The sequence below is a fragment of the Adiantum capillus-veneris genome, chromosome 19 (genome assembly GCF_014529385.1).
Source record: "Adiantum capillus-veneris isolate H3 chromosome 19, ASM1452938v2, whole genome shotgun sequence".
NCBI classification, from domain to species: domain Eukaryota; kingdom Viridiplantae; phylum Streptophyta; class Polypodiopsida; order Polypodiales; family Pteridaceae; genus Adiantum; species Adiantum capillus-veneris.
The window spans coordinates 102,780,701-102,800,550 of NC_140949.1; the positions used below are offsets into that span (position 1 = coordinate 102,780,701).

The window sequence follows — 19,850 nt, forward strand, 5'->3', positions numbered from 1 at the left end:
GAGAGAGAATGCTTTTGCTTTCAAGTTTTGACTCTCTGTGAGAGAGAGAGAGCAATTGCTTTTGATTTGAAGCTTTTGGGGCTCTGCTTTTGGTCATCCCTTGTAACCTTTAAATTAGTGGTGAGGGCCTCACTTCTCAGAGCATCTGGACGCAGAGTCTCAGAATGAATTCCGACCCACTCTCTTGTACTTTGAATTGATTAATACAAAAAGAAATACCGAAAGGGACGCCAGTCTTTGGGGCCAATATCTCTAGGCACGGAACTCCGTCGGGCGAGTGCAAATCTATTGTGATCTGTGAATTGTTTTGAAGTGGTTATTTGGTGCTGTCGCGATTGATTCTTGACTTGGAGTGTCCAAGGTTGTTATAGTGGTATCAGAGCATGGCCGATTTCTCTTCTACGGGAAATTTGATCCCCAATTTTTTTTTCCACGGCACTTATGGCTTCAGGCAATGATCAGTCGACTCCCTCTGCATCTGGAGATGCGGGTAGGGATCACAATGAAAATTCTGGCACGGAGTATGGCCCGCCTAGGCCTACTCAGGTGGAGCAGCAAGAGATGGAGTGTCGTCAATTGATTGGCGATGCAACAAAGATGATGCTCAATTTTGCCAAGGACCCGAAGATTGCAAAATATATGAACCAGACCTCTTTGGAAGAAGTACAGACGGAGTGGCAGAGAACCACAACCACTCCCGAAACTCGCTCTCAAGAAACATTTTGCCTCCAAGAAATATACGGAGAAGTAATTGGAGAACGTCGTTGATGCACGGATTGCTCAGCTTTTTGACGTGCAAAAGAAAGACAAAAAGCACGGCAAAAAGCAGAAGAAAGGCACTGACGTCTCGGGATATTTGGGTCATCGGTCAACCTTCGACAAGGTAAAGAAACAGAAGAAGCTTGACAAGTTTGAAGGCTTACCCAGTTCTTCTTCTTCTTCTGACAGTTCTTCTAGCTCTTCAGACTCGAGCGAAGAAGACAGAAAAAGCAAAAAGCGAAGCAAGAAACAAAGCTTCGGAAAGGGCAAGAAAAAGGCAAAGAAGGCTACATCTCGCCCAGAGACTGACAGTTCTACGGAGGACTCGTCTACAGACAGCTCAGATTCCGATGACGGAAACTTTTATGCGAACAAGAAGAATTTTTTTACAAAGCTAACCAGTAAGACTTCCTCGAAGATAAAAGCAAGAAAGTCCGAGAGTTTAAGGAAGGTGGCCACTCGATCAAGTTTGATACTTTTTCAGGATACTCAGATGCTTTGAAGGCTTTGTCTTTTTTACAGCAGTTTCACATTGCTTTCGCGGGAGGATGCTATTCAGAGCACTCCAAGATTCGGAGAGCTACCTCTTATCTTAAGGGGAATGCTCGTACTTGGTGGTCCACGCTTCTTTTAAACAAGACTGCACCAGTTAAATGGCTGAAATTTAAGAAGCTTTTATTTCTTCTTGGTTGACGCAAGAATATGAACGAGATGTACGAGCTGCTTGGAACCATCTTTGGACGACCAAGAAAGATACAATCAATGCTTATTGTGAAAGATTCTGGAGCTCTTTTCTACCCGCCTCTTCATTGAAGAAGATCTCGTTCAGAGAACAGATTGAGCGGTTTACCTTGGGTCTACCTACAGAGATCCGAGATCACTGCTTGGAGCAGAAGTCAGCTTCTATTCAAGAGTCGATGAGTCATGCGAAGCGGGGCTTTGCCATTCACTCTCGCAGTCAGACCTACCCCACAGAGGAGGCCATGACACAACGAGCCGAACAGACTTTTGGGAATGAAAGTAGAAAGAAAAAGAGAAACCCAGAGAAAAAGGATGCACGACCCAAGCTTACTCCTGAGGAGAGAGCTCGATTCATCATAGAGGGGAAGTGCTTTGGATGCGGGGAACATGGACATATCTCCACGAAGTGCCCTAAAAAAGCACAGAAAGAACAGAATGATAAAGACCACGACAGGCCTGAGAGTTCGAGAGCAGCTGAGGAACGTGGCAGGAAAGGTAGATAGAAAAACAGAACTGGTACCACATGGCGTGGAACATGCATCGAATCAAATGAATGAAAGTACAAACTTTGTCGCTTTTGGGGCAAAGTGAAGGATCAGGAAGCTCTTTTGAAGGAGCCAAGGCCAACTTCTTTTCACTTGGAATTGGCGGCTCGATTTGGAATTACGCCCGACAGACTGACACCACAGGTGGAGGTAGTTCGACTGGCACCCGGATGGGATGTTGCCATTACACCGAGCATTGGCAATCTTCATTTGCAATGATTGGGGTGTTCAGGGCACGCGAGTGACGTTCTACTCAGGATCCCTTGGTACCACAAGAACTACGCCGTGGTTGACTATCGGGCCGAGAAAGCGACTTTGATAAATGAAGGGCTTAGAGATTGTACTTGATGAACTGCAGTTTCTTACTCATGCTTTTGGGAGAGAACTGAACGATGGATAAAGGTTGAATATGTTTTGACCTGATCAAAAGAACGCCAAGATTTTTCTCCACAGTCATGTTGATTGCTTTTCAGAGGGCTTGAAGATCAAAGCATTGATCTGATACCTGGAAGCACGCCACCAAATCGGCCACCTTACCATGTGAGTCGAGTACAGAATGAAAATATTATGAACCCAATGAAAGACCTCTTGGAAAAGGGTCTTGTCCAGCCTAGTACTTCACCGTATTGCTCTCCAATATTCTTGGTTTTGAAGAAAGACGGATCTTGGAGAATGTGCATGGATTCTAGAGCTCTCAACAAAATCACCATCAAGAACAGATTTCCGATTCCTAGGATCGATGATATACGACAGGTTAGAGGGATCCTTGTGCTTTAGTAGGATTGACTTGAAGAGTGGATATCATCAGATCCGAATCGCGCCGGAAGACGTCTACAAGACAGCAGTTCGGACGACTTTTGGGTTATTTGAGTTTTTTCGGTGATGCCTTTTTGCTTAACCAATGCTCCTGCGACATTTAACCGAATGATGGACAGGATTTTTTGAGAGCATTGTCTATTTGTTGTCACTTTCTTTGAGGATATCATTGTTTTCTCCAAGAATGAGGCAGAACACAGAGATCATCTGCTTCAAAGATACACTTTTTGGGACACTTTGTCTCAGCAGCAAGCGTGCAAGTGGATTCGGCCAAGATAGAGACTATATATGATTGGCCCGATTGAAAGAATGTCCATGAAGTTGGAAGCTTCTTGGGACTGTGTCCGTACTAAAGGTGGTTCATACGGAAGTTTGTAGAGGTTGCTTCCCGTTTGCATATCTTGACACAGAAAGGAGTCCCTTTCTCGTGGGGATCCCTAGAAGTGACTGCCTTTCATACATTGAAAGAGAAATTGACTACAGGACCAGTTTTGACTTTGCCGGACTTGCAAAAGTCATTTGAAGTATATTGTGATGCTTGTGGTCGTAGTCTGGGTGCGGTCTTGATGCAAGAAGGCTATGTCATGGCTTATGAGAGCCGATTGTTGTCTAAGCCGGAGATGACAGCATAGATATTTGAGAGAGAGATTTTGGCGGTTATCCATGCTCTTAGTGAATGGCAGCATTACCTACTCCGAGCGGATTTTACTGTCTTTACAGACCATCAGAGTTTACACTACTTCTTGTCACAGAAGCAGTTTTTGGAAAAGCAGATGCGGTGGGCGAATATGGTCGATGAGTATGCCACAGATACAGATATTGCAGATATTTTCACACGGATACGGGATGGGGAGACAGTAGCTGGATACTCCCCACGGGAAGGCTACTTGATGAGAAAGACTATGTTGTGCGTTACACAGCCGTTGCGGGAAAAGGTTATGACTGAATGCCACTGGCCACCTTTTACGGGTCACCGCGGCATTGCTACTACCATGAAGGGGTAGAGAGATACTTCTTTTGGCTGAGACTGAAAAAGGATGTGGAAGAGTTTGTGCGCAGTATGCCAGAAGGTCAAGTTTGACAGGCATAAGGCACAGGAATTGTTATAGCCTTTACCTATACCCAGCCGCACCTGGGAAAATATTGAAATGGATTTTATTTTTGATCTCTCGAGAACACAGAAAGATCACGATGATTTTCCGATTACATGGCACCTATGAGACGATTGGCTCCGACGATTGTCTCCAACAGAGACCCCAAATTTATGAGTTTGTTTTGGAAGGCAATTTGGGAGAACATTGGCACGCAGTCGCAGTTCTCGTCATCGTTCCACTTGCAGACTGACGGGCACTTTGAGATTGCCAATTCAGTGATTTTAGATTTATTGAAGTCTTGTATCTCGGATCCGAAGACTCAATAGAAAAAGAACTTACCTTTGGTAGGATTTGCCTACAATAACACGATACACTCTTCGACGGGGGAGACGCCATGTGAGATTGTTGAAAGTGCTGCGAAGGTTCCATCCTTCCCTAGCACGAAAGATTAGATATTTGAAGCAGATGAATATTCGCGAGATTTGGATACGGCTTTTGCCAAGGTTCGCGAGACTTTGCAGGAGTCTCAAGAACGTCAGAAAAAGGCAGCGGATCGCCATTGTCGCGACTTGAAATTGAAGGAGGATGATTGGGATCCCTTACGTTTTGAGAAGGCACGCCTACGAAAGAAAAAGGGAAAGGAGAGGCTTTTTCCAAAGCTTAGTATGCGATACTACGGACCTTTCCAAATCTCCTTCCGATTGAAACTGCCAGATGCTTGGAGGATTCCCAATGCATTGCATGTGAATCTCTTGAAACCTGTTAAGGGTGATGTGTCTGATGATGGGGAGTCTGATGAGCAACCCGAAGTGGAAGAAAACGAGGAGATCCTTTTTCTTGAACAGATTTTGGCACATAACGATACGAAGAAAGGTAAAGTCCGAAGGAAGTTCTTGGTTAAGTTCAAGAAGCTTCTTGCTTTTGATGCGAAGTGGATGGAGGAGGAGGACCTAGCAGATACTCCTCTGATTGTGAAACTTTACCTCAACGTTTTGGTTTAGCATAGTCTACTCCAAACGGAACCCAGAATTCAGCTTGGCCAGAGATCTGGTGCAGTGGGATGCACAAGAGGGGAGTCACTCTGCTCCCTTGTCAACAGATGCCTCGATTCTGATACTAAAGTCACTGATGTCTCTTTGAGCTTTAGGGATACTGAGAGCTGACAGTATTCTGCTGGATGACTTTATGAAATGGAATTCCTGATTATGATACTGATTTATTCTTGACTTCTTGTGAGTGCAGGAACTGATAGACGAAATGACTGTAGCATTTTGGTCTACTTGATTTTGAATAGACATGGTTGCAATACGGGTTAGTCAATCGGACATCGTTGAGGTCCCGATTGGACCTAGATGTGATTGCTAGCTACATTGCAGATAAATCATGGTCTAAGATCCGAATGAATGTTGAATGTTATGTGATGTCCTATGATGTTTGGTGATGTCCTGTGATGTCGTGTGATGTGACTATCGATTTGGTACATGTGCTGGATGTGTGTCCCTAGTACGTAGGTACTAACAGTCAGTGTCTGCTAAGACGGTTTATGGCTTTTGTCGGTTTTGCAGGCGTAATTGCGATCGATTACAATGCTTTCAAGAAGGGGGTATGTCACAAAGTGATGACGTGGCTATGGACAACAGAAACCGTAATTTTTGCCAGAACCCTAAAATTCTCTAACCCTAATTTTTGCCAGAAACCCTAATTTTTCGGAAATCACGGAGTCTATTTTTTTTTAATTTTTAATTTTTTAATGACGAGCGACACGAATCTTGCTTTTTCTCTACGCAATGAGAAAGAGAGAGAGTAGTTGCTTTTGATTTGAAGCTTTTGGGGCTCTAGAGGCTTTTGGGCATCCCTTGTAACCTTTAAATTAGTGGTGAGGGCCTCACTTCTCAGAGCATCCGGACGCAGAGTCTGAGAGTGAATCCTGACCCACTCTCTTGTACTATGAATTGATTAATACAAAAAGAAATATCGAAAGGGGCGCCAGTCTTTGGGGCCAATATCTCTAGGCACGGAACTCCGCCGGGCCAGTGCAAATCTATTGTGATCTTTGAATTGTTTATAAGTGGTTATTTGGTGCTGTCGCGATTGATTCTTGACTTGGAGTGTCCAAGTCTGTTACAGATAATGCATCATTAACAGTCAATAAAGCATCAATTACATGATTGTCGGTGATCTGCATATCCTGTGTATGAATATTGAGAGAGGCATCAGACTTATGAGCATCATCAACTGACAAAGTGGCACATAAGATGTCTTCAACATTTGACAGCTCCTCAATAACAACACTAGAGACCACATTGGCCTTCTCTTTGTCCTTTGGACTGTCCTGTGCATCTGTCTTGATCTCCTTCTTCTCTTTCTTTTTGTCTCCGCGGTTCTTGTTCCTTTCTTATTCTGCCTTAGAGTACTTGCAGTCGGGTTTCTTGTGACCTTTCCTGCCACATTGATAGCATGTCACATCACCCTTACCTTTCTCTACTCTTACTCTTACTTCTCTGTGCATAGGCATTCTTCTTCTCTGTTCTGCCTCTAACCATGTTGGTTTAGCCAACTCCTTCTCCAGTTGCTTTCCTCCTGATTTCTTCATTCAATATTGTATCCCTAACTCCATCAAAAGTCAAGTTGGGATTATTTGACAGTGAGACCACCAATGTTTCCCAAGAATCAGGTAGAGTTATCAACAAGAAGATAGTCATCACCAATGTTTCCCAAGAATCAGGTAGAGTCATCAATAGGTAAATAATGACAAATGCTTTGCAGCGCTCTTGGACTCATCTAATTGCATGCCAACAAGTTTCTGCATCAAATGCACCTGATTAACTGGGGTCGTATTTTGATACGTTGCCTTCAATTTCTCCCACAACTCAAACGCATTGACAAGACCCTTGAGATCTACCAAGATCTTGTCAGAGACGGCCATTTTAATGTAGGTAATGGCCTTCTTGTTCAATGTAAGCCCATGCTGCATCTGACATATCTTCTGGCTTCTTTGCTTCAAGTGCCCTGTCACAATCTTTAAGAAAGAGGATTCCTTGAATCCTATCCTTCCAAAGATCAAAACCTGTTCCCTCAAACCGCTTGATCTCGAAGAGATCTTAACGTCAGAGGAAGTCGATGCCATAGTTGCACAAACAAGAGGGCTTAAATGCTGAAATTTTTGGGCAAAAAGCACCAAAAACAGAACATAACCTCACCGCAATGTGCACAACAGCTCCAAAGTGTCACAGAAGCAATTTGAGCCAAAACTGTTCAAGTTTAGGCAAGAATAGCAATTTCTGAATTTTTTGTGCAGAAAATTAAGCAAGCAAATTTTTGCCCAAAACAACAAATGTTGTTGTTTTTTAACTTCAAAGAGTGTACATAATGCAAAAACATAGTTTTGGGAGCATGTATGGACAAAAGCCCCAATTTTTAGCATAAAAGTGCAGAAAATTGATTCGAAAAGGGCATTTTGCATCCAAAACTTGCTTAATGCTCGGAAATTACAGTATTCAATACTTTCCCCAATCCAAATACATCAAATGTACATTTGCATAAACTTGCATAAATCTGTAATTTGCTGTAAACACCTGTTTTAGAACCTGTTTTTCAGCAAATTTGGGTGATTTTGGGTAGTAGGGACCAAGTACAAGCGTTCCCACAACCTAATACATCATGAGAGAACCTATACTTTGCTGTAATAACCTGTTTTTGACCTAAAAACAGCATGTTTTGGGCTGCTTTGACACTCTAGGTATCCCCGGTGACCCTGGAAGTAAGGGGGTTCGCGACAGAAGTGGAGATTGTCGCAAGAAAACACCTTTTGCTTGCTGTCCAGCCACGTGCACAGGTCCTTGTGAAACCCTAGGGCTCTGATACCAGTTGAAAGCGCAAAGCAGAGGGTACCGGTAGGTGCACGTCGCGATGTAGTGCAGGATTGGGGCAAGAAGTAGGAGGCGGAGCAGCAGAGAGGAAGTGCTAGGGATCGAAGCAGAGAGAGAGAGAGAGAGAGAGAGAGAGAGAGAGAGAGAGAGAGAGAGAGAGAGCTCACGTTTTTGTGGAAAACTCAATAAGTGAGTTTTGGGTTTTCCCACTTTTATTATAAGTGACTTTAAAAAATGTGTCCAGGACAAAGTATAAAAATGTACAAAACGGAGTTATTTAGGCCTTCAACCCAACAGAAGGTTCCTCGTTACCATACTCTTGGCAGGCGTTGCCTTCAACAGTACCACACCGACCACCTCCATAGTGTGTCTCCTCGACACTCTCATAGGTCTCACCAACTCACCGATTCCTCGCTACCATACTCTTGGCAGGCGCCGCTTTCAACAGTACCACACGCACCACCTCCATAGTGTGTCTCCTCGACAATCTCACAGGTCTCACCAACTCACCGATTCAGCCGTTATCGGACATGCCCTCTACTTCGCGGCACCCACCCAAAGCTTCCTCGCATTTAGCTATGGAGACAGACTTCCCACCTCCGCCATCTTCATCGGCCCCTTTTTTCCTTCCGCTCCCATCCCTTGACACTACAACACCATCACCCCTTGCCACACACCCCCACCTATGACACACTATCCTCTCCACCTCTAATGTGCGCGCACCACCCCCTCATGTTCCTAGATCCTTGATAGCTTGTGCGCCTCTTCTAGAGCTAAATTAACGGTGCCAACATTGGTCCGTTATTGGTTCGATTGTACATTTTACGACGTGCATAGAGGGCATGCTCTCTGCTAGGTAGTAGGCAGAGTCCCATGCTCTCCTTCTCCCTACCTTTTACTGGCACAGAGACATGGACTGAGGTTTCAGTTATGCATTTTGTTCTTTGCCACACCTTGTAGGCTATTCAGACTTGGGCAAGCTACATTTCATCATGTATTGCTAAAGACAGAGTGACAGAGAGCATAGGAGCCATATAATGGCTCCATACAAAGGACTGATAATGTTTACCCTTGGTCCTATCCGTGGACCATACTACATTGATCCCTCCCACCATGCGAGTATGGTCAGAGTCGGCAATAGTCTTTAGACTGGGGTGCTTTTCTTACTACTTTGGTTCGTGGTTTACAACTGCTCTCTCCTTTGCTCCAAGTCATCTGAAACCGGCCCTTCGGGCGGTAGGCTTTGGCTTTCATCCAAAATTCTTTACTTTAGTAGAGAGAGAGAGAGAGAGAGAGAGAGAGAGAGAGAGAGAGAGAGAGCTCTTTGTAAAGGGAACTTGCAACGGGAATTAACACTTAAAGCTCACACACGGCTCGGAAGCTAGAATGCTCCGAGAGCAAACACCGACAACCTGTAGGCCCCAAAATTGGCGCCCCTTTAGGTATTTCTTTATTCTTTAAGAGGGTAATTACAAAGAAGACTCTTGGGAATTCTTTGCCTATATCTAGCTAGATACTACCTGTTTTGGCAAAATTAAAGCAGCGTAACAGTCCCAAAACTTGCTCGAAACCAATTCCCCTGTTGGAACTCACTTCCACTGTCACAAACTGTTGACGTATCCAATCATTGAAGATCAGAGCCAACCTTTAGATCACGACCGAGGGGCCTAAACACTAAGAAGAACAAGCAACATCAGCAGAAGAAGTCCTTCCAACTTGTGGGGACCCTGTCTGATGGGGCCCAAGTGACATAAAGACTTAAGAATAAAGCAGGACCTACACACACACACGCGTGGATGATGACGTGGTAGCTGTACGGACACTCCGGATTTCCACTGGTTGATGATGTGGCAGACTGTACAGATTTTCGCGTTTTGCGTTGAGTGCTGATGTGGCAGAGTGTACGGAATTCTGTGATTTACGTTGGCAGCTTTTTGGCATTGCTTTTGGACCAAAAGCTTTTGAGCTTGAAGGCTTTAGGGCTTTTAAATATGAGGCCATGGGCTCGTTTTCTGGCATGCTTCCTGGAGAAGGTGCAGAGTCTAGAGTACCGGCTTGTACTGTGTTGATGCAATATAAAGAAATACCAAAAGGGGCGCCAAGTCTATTCTTTTCTATTGGCACGTGGTGCCCATCTTGTGACAACTTTGATTTCTGTCCAAAAACAGTAAAGTTAGCACGCTGTATTTATTGGTTTTTGCCCTGTTTTCAATCCTAAACAGTCCCCGAACTGTCTTCTAACAGAGGAGCATTGTTCCCAATGGTTATGGCGTCCGTATGACTGAAAAACAATCCAATTTCAGCGCATAACCAGCGCTGAAAATGCACCTGTACGGTGAGGTTATCTCCCTCACGGGTGCTTGCTTTTGGAGGAGCAGTTAGCTACTCCTGTTCCTGCTCAAAGGGGCTCTTGCCTCAGCTCCTGCTCCCTCTCAAGTTTCCACCACCCCCTTACCCTCTGCATCTCCTCGCCATTCTTCTTCTTCACGACAGGATCACTTACCTCTGCTACCAGCTCCTCCTTCACCTGCAGTTCCCTCGCCAGCTCCTTCCCCTCTTCACGAGGTCCCTATTCCCATGTAGATGGATCATTCACCGCTACTACCTCTCCCTTCTCCTCCTCTTCCTTTCGCCCTTACTCTCCCCCCTCCGTCTTCTGGTCCTCCCCCTCCCTCAGCAGCTCGTGCTTACGTCCCACGCAGTTCTCTCAGCTCTTGCCCTCTTTCCTGGGGCACTCATCGGGCTGAGATGTGCGGTGACTCGGAAGGGCCATTGCGGGTGCAGCTCTATCTTATGCATCACAAGACAGGTTGTGTTCCCTCTTTAATAGTCAGTCGCTCTCAGCCTACCCATTCCTTTTTCCTTCCATTCCACGCTGCTCAAGAATGGTCCGAGGATCAGGTTCTACATTTTGTGCACGCACAGACTATGGCTCAGCTTCATTTATGGTTGTCTACTTCCGCTCCTGATGTTTTGTCTCCTCACTACCCTTCATGTATTGGTGCTATGGAGTGGAGTGATGTTTATGCTTGCTATTCATTGCCTATGGTTATTCATGTATCCTCAGATGTGGTGCTTCCTATGTCTATGCGCATTTGGGGTGTCAAAGCTGCAGCATTGGTAATGCAATGTAAACAAGCTGAGGTCCGCAGTTGGTGCAATGAGACACCATATCTTAGAGAGGGCTTGCGGGTAGCTTTCCTACCGCTTGAAGCTCACCCTTTGGATGGCCCAACTGCCTCCAAGAAGATGCGCAGTTAGTCAGATGCTATTCAAACTCTTTCATGCAGTCTATGGATTTACATGTAGTTTCTTCGAATGCTAATGGTTTACAGACTTCTGAGGTAAAAGGTTCCCGTAAGCTTTTACTTCGCAGAGATTTACACGCTCATGTAGTGGGCACTGTGGATATATTGCTAGTACAGGAGCATAAGATTACCACTCCCTTTGGCAATCTCATGCCCTCGGACGCCCGCACTCTTTGGGAGCTTGCTCTGGATCTTCATGGACACAGTTGCGGTGTATGCATCTCAGTGGGGCCACGTTACTTGGCCTCAGTTCAGCAGCATGGCACCCTTGTCGTTGGCAGAGCAGGTTATGTTTCTATTCGGATTCGGGAATCTATCATTGGTTTTATGTCAGTCTATGCACCCACTACTCCTCGGGAGAGGGCTACATTTTGGTCCTCTTTGGCTGTTGTTCTACCTTCTGTAGACTCTTGGGTTGTTGGATTCAACAACGTTGAGAGCGACTCTGATTGGCGAGCCATCACACCTCCAGTTCTATCATCCATTTCTCCCGATGAGCAGCCAGCTTGGGATCGATTTCTTCTAGCTATTCAAGGTGTTGACGCCTGGCGCATACACTCTTTTGGTCACCACCCTGCTACACTTCATTACTCTTGGGGGTTTCAGAGACAGCAGGGGAGATTATTAGAGCGACTTGATCGTTTTTTCATTTGCCCTTGGGCAGCAACTCTAGGCGGATTCACTACTATATGGAGAGGGACCAGCCTCTCAGATCATTTACCCATCTCATTGTTTATCTCCTTCACTAGATCCTCTGCTCAGAGACGAGGGTGCCGCATCCCTGACAGTGTTCTCACCACTCCAGTATTGCAGCAGCAGATTCGTGACTTATGGTCCACGGATGCTTCTTATTGTGGACCCCCTGGAGAGTTTGTTGCTCATCGCATTACTCAGCCTAGTATTTACTGCCGTGATCAGATCGCTATTATTCATCGTCAGTTGAGAGTACGCGAGTCTGATCTTCACATCCCTCTTGGTTCCACTCAGCGCTTGCTTGAGGAGTGGCCTCAGGATGCTTATCTCACTGCTAGACAGACAGAGCTCACAGAGGAGATTCGTCGCGTACAGGAGGCTGGGTTTGAGTTCACTCATCATGCTTAAGTATCTCATTGGATAGCTAAAGCTGATCGAATGAATAAAGACTTCTTCGCTGCGCATAAAGAGCGTCTTCCTGGCACCACCCTTCGGACTTTGTGCGATGCTCAGGGGACACTACATATGCATCCTGACGTTATACTTGATATGTCTGCAGATTATTTTGAGACATTGTTCACTGTTGATGTATGCATTACTGAGGTTTTACTTGCGCGTGAGCGGATCTGGCATCACACGCGACACCGTTGTACAGACTTTATGGCAGAGATCTTGTTGGCACCCTTCACACTTGCAGAGCTCCATGCTGCTATAGAGAGTCTTGATCCATCCTCCCGTCCAGGAGAGGATGGCCTCACTAGAGCTTTCTATTTGACATATTGGGATGTATTGCATATACCACTCCTTCGCGGTTATGAGGACATCTTTGCATCCGGATATATGCATCCGGATCTTTGTTCAGGTCTCATATCTCTTATTCCGAAGGGGGGTGACACCACTCAGCTCCGACAGTGGAGACCTATTACCCTACTCCCTTCGGTCTATAAGATATTAGCGTTACTGATCAACCATCGCTTGCGGCCGTTCTTACCAGATATTATTCATACTTCTCAGACAGGCTTTGTCATGGATCGATGTATCCTGGATAATATCTTCACTTTTTATGAGGCAGTAGAGTGGGTCAGATCATCTTCTGAGCCTCTCGCTTTTTTCATCCTTGACTTCGAGAAAGCATACGATCGTGTTGAGTGGGACTTTCTCGAAGGATCTTTAGCCAGGATGGGTTTCCCTTCGAGATGGATCTCAGGCATTTCCGCTCTCTTGAGGATTGCCAGCAGTGCTATTACTATTGGTGGCCGTGTCAGTCGTAGTTTTGAGCTTTCTTGATCTGTTCGTCAGGGATGTCCTCTAACAGCATATCTGTATCTGTTTGTAGGAGAGACTATGTCCGACTTTCTTCGTGCTCAGAGTCATTCATTTTGTGGCTTGACCATGCCAGTACCTACAGCTCTAGACCTTATCGATCAGGAGTTTATTGATGACACTATGCTCATGTTACGCTATTTGCTAGCTGCTCTTGATGCCATGCGGGATGCAGTTCTTGATTCTTCGGTTGATCCACCCCGTCAGCTTGGAGAGAGGACTCACATTGATTGGGCTGCCTGGGACACTGGCCTTGGTGCCTCTATGCGGTTGTTTCATGAGACACGTATGCTGGATGTTGATTTTGTGGCAGAACATTATGACATTGGTCGCGGGGTGACAGACAGACTGCTTGAGATTGATTCCGCCGTTCCTTCACAGTGGGATGTAGTCATGAGAGGCACCGTTCAGATGCCTCTCCATTGTGGCTGGGAAGGCAAGGCCTCTTTGCTCAGAGCACTCTCTTATTAGTTCGTTTAGACACCATGCTGTTCACAGTTGATACTGACCAGTCTCAGGGGATTCATGCTAGATTGACATATGATGCCACCTCTCCGCACCTTGTCCTTCCCGGCGCTCGATGGGAGGCCATCATAGTAGTTGGCTCCCGCGGGAAGCGTCGTTGTGTTGACCCCCGTTTCGCTTCCGCTGATGCTGCACTTTGGAGGCTTTGGGTGTGGGAGGGTTGTGCCCTATCTCAGCTTTATTGGGACCCATGAGAGTGGCATTGGCCTCACTCTGACCCCACCGGTGCGCCTGTATCCTTCTTTGAGTACACTGTCAGGATTGGATGGTTAGCATTGATGAGTCAGCAGCCAGATCAGCCCACTCGTATGCGTTTCTGGTTACATTCAGGCCTCTCCCATGCCTATCTGCAGCAGTTTTGGTCTGCCATTTGGGATTTACATGCGGCTCGTCGTATTTCTTTTTTCATGTGGATGATTGCACATGCGGGACTTCCAGTTGGGACTTGGCTAGCTACTATGGGTCATGATCCGTCATGTACTCGTTGTCCTTTGCGACTACTTGAGTCACTTGCACACTGTCTTTGGTCATGCTCAGCTTCCCATGTAGTGTGGCTTGCAGCTTGCTTTCTACTTAGCAGAGCAGGTGTTCATCATGGATTTCTTACTTGGGGATTTGTCTCATGGTTGATGCCGATGCCTGGCCCCCATCTTTTCTATGAGGGCTCATACACAGATCCAGCCTTTATGCTTACCTCGGCTGGTTATCGGCGAGGGACTTTGGCTATGTTACCACAGATTGCTTGACAGGGGGATTCTTAGACACGTGATGAAGTTTTTTCAGTCATCACTAGTATTACACTATGGAATGTTTGGAGAGCTTGTTGTCTTCACATTCTAAGTGCGGCTCCACAGCTCCTTCAGGATACCCTCACTGCCATTTGGCTGGACATCATTCACACCCTGATTTGGCAGTGGGATTCTTCCTCAGGTACATCTCGAGCAGCCGAGGCTCGCCGATTTGCCTTCCTTCGGCGTTGGGCACGATCCCCACTCTTCTTCACTCTTACAGGTGGCCAGAGTACGTGGCATTATGCCCCTCGGTGGTTTCTCCTCCACTCGTCACACCGACCACCATGAGATTGTTCTAGTCGAGTTGTCACTATAGTGGCTCTCCTCCTTACATTCAGCTTGTACACCCCACGTGATAGGCTATTTTGGCATCCGCTGGGGATTATATTGTACTCAGTAATATACAGCCTTGACTTTTTCCAAAGAGAGAGAGAGAGAGAGAGAGAGAGAGAGAGAGAGAGAGAGAGAGAGAGAGAGAGAGAGAGAGAGAGAGTCTTTGAACAGATTTTTACAACAATCACAATAGACGAGTTCGCATCAGGTTGCAAGTCTATCATCAATATTACCATTCCAGATCCTAATTCGGGAAAGGTGAGTTTTGACTGTTGATGCTCTGTTTTTAACATGTGTTCATTTGCCTGGTATTTTTCTCTTGGGGGTTGTATGAAAAGGGGATTTTTTTTTTTTTGGGATATAGTTGGAGGTGCAATATCATCATGAGAATGCTGGCCTTAGCTGCAGTAGTGGCTTAACTGCCGTTCCACTAGTAGAAGTCAATGGAGTGTTTGGTAATGGACGATTTGCAGCCGGTGGGGAGGCTGCGTTTGACACAAATTCTGGAACTTTCACCAAGTATAATGCAGGAATTGGCTTCAATGAATCTGATTTCACGGTGGCATTACTCTTGTAAGTACCATACATCAGTAGTTGTAGTAGTGTTGTGTCTACCAATGGTCCTGACAAACTGCAATTATCAAGTATGGCTTATGAGAAGAGAGGTGTGCAGGGTGGACAAAGGTGATACATTGAAGGCCTCTTATGTACATAACGCCGCAAAGGATAAGAGGACCACAGTGGGTGCAGAGATAGTTCATAAACTCTCAAAGCATGAAAATACTTTCACATTTGGAAATAGTTTTGCATGGGACCCGATGACTACTGTGAAGGCAAGGATGAACAATCATGGAACTATGGCAGGCCTTGTGCAACACGAGTGGAGGCCCAAGTCAACCGTTACTCTTTCAGTTACAAAGCCTTGGGAGCAGCCTGCAAGGTATGGGCTTGCTTTGGCACTCAAGCCATGATGAAGTTACAACATTATTGGAATTCTGGTAGCAGTGGTTTGGTCTTATACATCCAAGCCTCTAATATTACAATAAGACGCCATAAAGAAAGGTTGAGATCAATTTTGTTCTAGGTGTTACGGTCCGTCACTAAAGCAAATGCACATTTTTTAAAGACCGAGGGACTTGTGTATCGAGTACGATATTTTTTTCGTCCACTGTCTCACGTGTTAGTTCATAATCAACTGCCATACACAAGGGAATGTAAAGCTTGGGGTGGAGTTTTGGGCCCCAAGGATGATTCTTTGTGCTGGTTTTGAGCATCACAGAGTGTTTTATTCGGTGCACAAGAAGCCACTGGAAGGTATACTTGCTTCTCTTGTTGCAGATTTAACATCATGTATCTTGATGGTGTTGTGTCTTTTGGAGTGTGTTTGGGGAGTGTTGGCGTAGCCTCGCAATAGGCCTACATAAGACCATAGTAGAGAGAAACTGTGGACCCTCGGATAGAGCTCATTGATTAGTGCCACATTGCAAGTTAAGGATAGCAAACACTTTTTGATATTCTTGTAGGAGGATCGTTAACTAAGCACTGGAAGGTATATGTAGGGTACTGCAGGAGATAGTTTGACATTTATTTACCTATTTTATATAGAGGGGCATTGAGCATTGGGTCACTCTGTCATTTTTGTAGGCCATTGTAGGTTTTGACCTTTTTTTTTACATGGCATCTTCAGTTTATATTGAGAGCTTTGTCCATTGCTCCAACTCTTGACCGCGTATTTTGGATGTATGTTCCATTTTCCCTTCATCAAAGTGCTTTTCCTATTGCTTATATTAATTAAGTGGTTGTAATTTTGCCTGCCTGAATATGTTGGTGGCCAGGATGATAGGTGCGTTTGCCTCGAATCGCAATTTCGAGATTGTAAGATTAGCGATCGACTGGAGTTCTATTTTCCCTTCGTCAAAACGCTTTTCCTATTGCTTATATTAATTAAGTGGGTTTAATATTGCCTGCCTTGATATGTTGGTGGCCAGGATGAAAGGTGCGTTTGCCACGTATCGAGATCGTAAGATTAGCGATAGAGTGGAGTTAATTTAGTTTGCTATCAGTTGCCTTGTCTACTTCCTCCATTATCTACTGGGAACTTTTTAAAAAAATTCAATTGACGGAAGATTTCCCTCCCCTCCACCACACACCAAACCGTCCTCTCCTCCTGCCAGATTTCCTCTTCGCTACCTATGCCCACCTTCTCCGTCTCCTCTTACCCATCTTCATTGCGTTGTCTATTCCACCTTCTCCATCTCCTCCCCACCCATCTTCTCTGCTCCTAATGGCTATGCCATGTAGATGGGAGTCCTGAAATAGATCGTAGGCAAACACTCAGTGAGAGAGTACCCCTGGCTTCGTCCGCCTGTAGCAGCTCCTGTCTCACCTGTGATGCACTCCCTTCTGCAGCAGACTGCTCCCCACTATCTGCCTGTTTGCATGCATCTGTCCATCTGCCTCTGTTTCTGCGCATATCGACCAAAGCAGCAACAAGCGCTACAGAATCCCTGGCTTCCTGCAGAAGGTTGTGGCCTTTCCTTTGCTTCCGGTTTGTGGTGGAAAAGCTGATATTTAGAATCTTGAAATCTTAAAATATAGCACCTCTATTATAAATTGACCTTTGAAATTTTTGGACCAGTAATGGAAAGTTTGCTTTCATTGATTGGTCTCAAAAATTGTTTTCAAAATCTAAAAAAGGCTTGGGATAGTATTCTGAGTCTGAATCTTTCAAAGCTTTTCAACCTACGTCCATAAATTCTTAATTTCCCAAATAGATTTTTACTAAATGACTGAACAATAGATCTTCTTTTGAACCATACCACTTATAGCTATGCGCATCAAAAGGGGTTATGGTTTTTTGATGGAATCTTATAAACCAAAAACATAATTTTTACCTTTATGAGATAAGGAAATAAAAAACTTAGGCTATGAGAGAAAACACTGTCAAGAATCTCTCAAGATGTTATGGTCTCTTTGTAATTTGTTTTTGGTTAACATTGTTTTAACTAGTTTTTTTTAGGTAAACACCAAAACTAGTAAATTTGTGCTAAATAGAACTGTAGTTAAGCTAAAGTTTTGACATGGATAACAATTGATAGACTCTTTGACGCGCGTAAAACGTATGAATTTATATTCACAACAGGAGAAAATGTTTCATTGAAGTCAATACCTTTCTTATGCAAAAAACCCTTCCTTGACTTGTACGTTTTCTTCCCGTGTTCAGCTTCCTTCAGCTTGTACACCCATCTGTTTTGCAATACGCCGGTTTACTTTTAAGCAAATCAATCAGCTCCCATGTTTTGTTGCGATGTAACGAGTCCATATCTACTTGCATGCTCCTTGGCCATTGTTCTTTGGATTCGTGTTGCATTGCTTCTTCGTATGACTTTGGTTCTCTAAAATCTAAGACCAAGAGATGGCTGAAGGAAGGAATAAACCTTTTCAGGGCTCTACTTACTCTCATAGATCTTTGGGACATAGGTTGAGGTTCTTCATCTGGTTGACATTGTTGAAAGTTGTTAACTCTTGCATTGCTTGAGTCTTCACTGTCCTCGAGCTCTATGTACTCATCACTTGTACCTTTTATTAGTTTTCTTTCCAAGTAGTTTTGGTACATATTTTTTTTTTTTGTAAATCACATCCCTATTGCTAGATACAAATAGCAAGTCTTGTGTGTGAGCCAAATTGAACTAAAAAATTAGATGTCCTTTTAGCTTAATTGCTAGATGGAAGTAGAAATCTTAATTCCGAACAATTACTATATAGCAAATTTGTGTATTTACCAAATAGAAGTAGCAAAATCATAGTTACTTTGAAATTCCTATATAGCAATTAGATGTTGCTAGATAAAACAAGCAATATTGTGTTTCTATGCACTTACTATATTGTAGTTACTCATACTTTAAGACATGTAGTTGTTATTCATACGCATTCCATTTTTCCATGTTATACAACTAGGAGTTTGTGACCCCTCCTATGAATGGAGAGAGAGAGAAAGAGAGAGGCAACGGAGCAGCGTCGATGCGTCTTTCTTCACAGAGGGGCGAGATTGTAAGAGGGAATGGAGCAGCGTCGATGCGTCTTTCTTCACAGAGGGGCAAGATTGTAAGATCTTTTCCATCAAGATCATGGCCACATTACATGGCATTATGCACTCCCATAGTGGTTTCTTTTACGTTCATCATATATGCCACTTTGATGTATATATAGTTCGTACTTTGTTAACCCACTTTTGTACTTCCCCTGGGTGATAGGACATTGTGCATCTTTCTCTCTTATGTATACAAAATACAACCCTTTTTTCTTGTGTGTGTGTGTGTGTGTAAGAGAGAGAGAGAGAGAGAGAGAGAGAGAGAGAGAGAGATATTTAGTCATCATTAACAACATTATTACAACTTGAGCCTATAGAAAAATTACCAAAATACCTCTCTAATTTGTTCAAATTCCCAAAGTACCCCTCAAAATTGAAAAATTCCCAATATGCTTTTGTATTATTTTGGGATGGATTTGCCCCTATTTTTTCATATTCTAATATTTATGACAAGGGGTGCATGGCCCCTCATCAACTTCTGGTGTGCACTGCGACTTGCAAGAACAAGAATATCTGGGTAGACCATTGAAATGCCCCCTATAGCAGCACGTTCAACTCCATCTCTATTTTGGTAGGTGATTAACCAAAGAAAACACTATTTTTACATTATTAGCTGCGAGGGGCGGTTGGCGTGATTCCATTCAGGATGGCATCCTAGAGTGACATTTGCTCAACTTTTGGATGGTTAAAGGAGATGGGAAAGTTGAGGCGAGCACAAGCATAAGGCGCAATAGAAGTTGAGCAAGCAACACCAAGAGGATTTTTGCACTCGAAAAGCTCTTTTCTTGTTCATTACCTCTTAAAAATTTCTTATCTATGAATTTTTAAAGGAATACAATATACCCTTGTCTCTTAAAGTCTGCTAATTCTTTATAATTGGTAAAACTAGTAACTTTATATACATTTCTTTTTGTTAGTTTAAAGGGATTATAATACCCTTCTGCTGCACTACAACACATTGAT

The 19,850-nt window shown here is 44.3% G+C and overlaps 1 protein-coding gene across 4 annotated transcripts in view; it reads left to right on the top strand.

Moving 5' to 3' along the window:
* Window positions 1-16,141, top strand: part of LOC147434569 (mitochondrial outer membrane protein porin of 36 kDa-like) — a 73,666-nt gene extending 57,525 nt beyond the window's left edge. For all 4 annotated transcript variants that reach the window (XM_086491032.1, XM_086491034.1, XM_086491036.1 and 1 more), the window contains 3 exons: window positions 14,969-15,055; window positions 15,162-15,370; window positions 15,471-16,141. In XM_086491032.1, the coding sequence (XP_086347158.1) occupies window positions 14,969-15,055; window positions 15,162-15,370; window positions 15,471-15,768 (594 nt within the window). In that variant the 3' untranslated portion in view covers window positions 15,769-16,141. The remainder of the gene's footprint in view (window positions 1-14,968; window positions 15,056-15,161; window positions 15,371-15,470) is intronic.
* The last annotated feature ends 3,709 nt before the right edge of the window (window positions 16,142-19,850 follow it).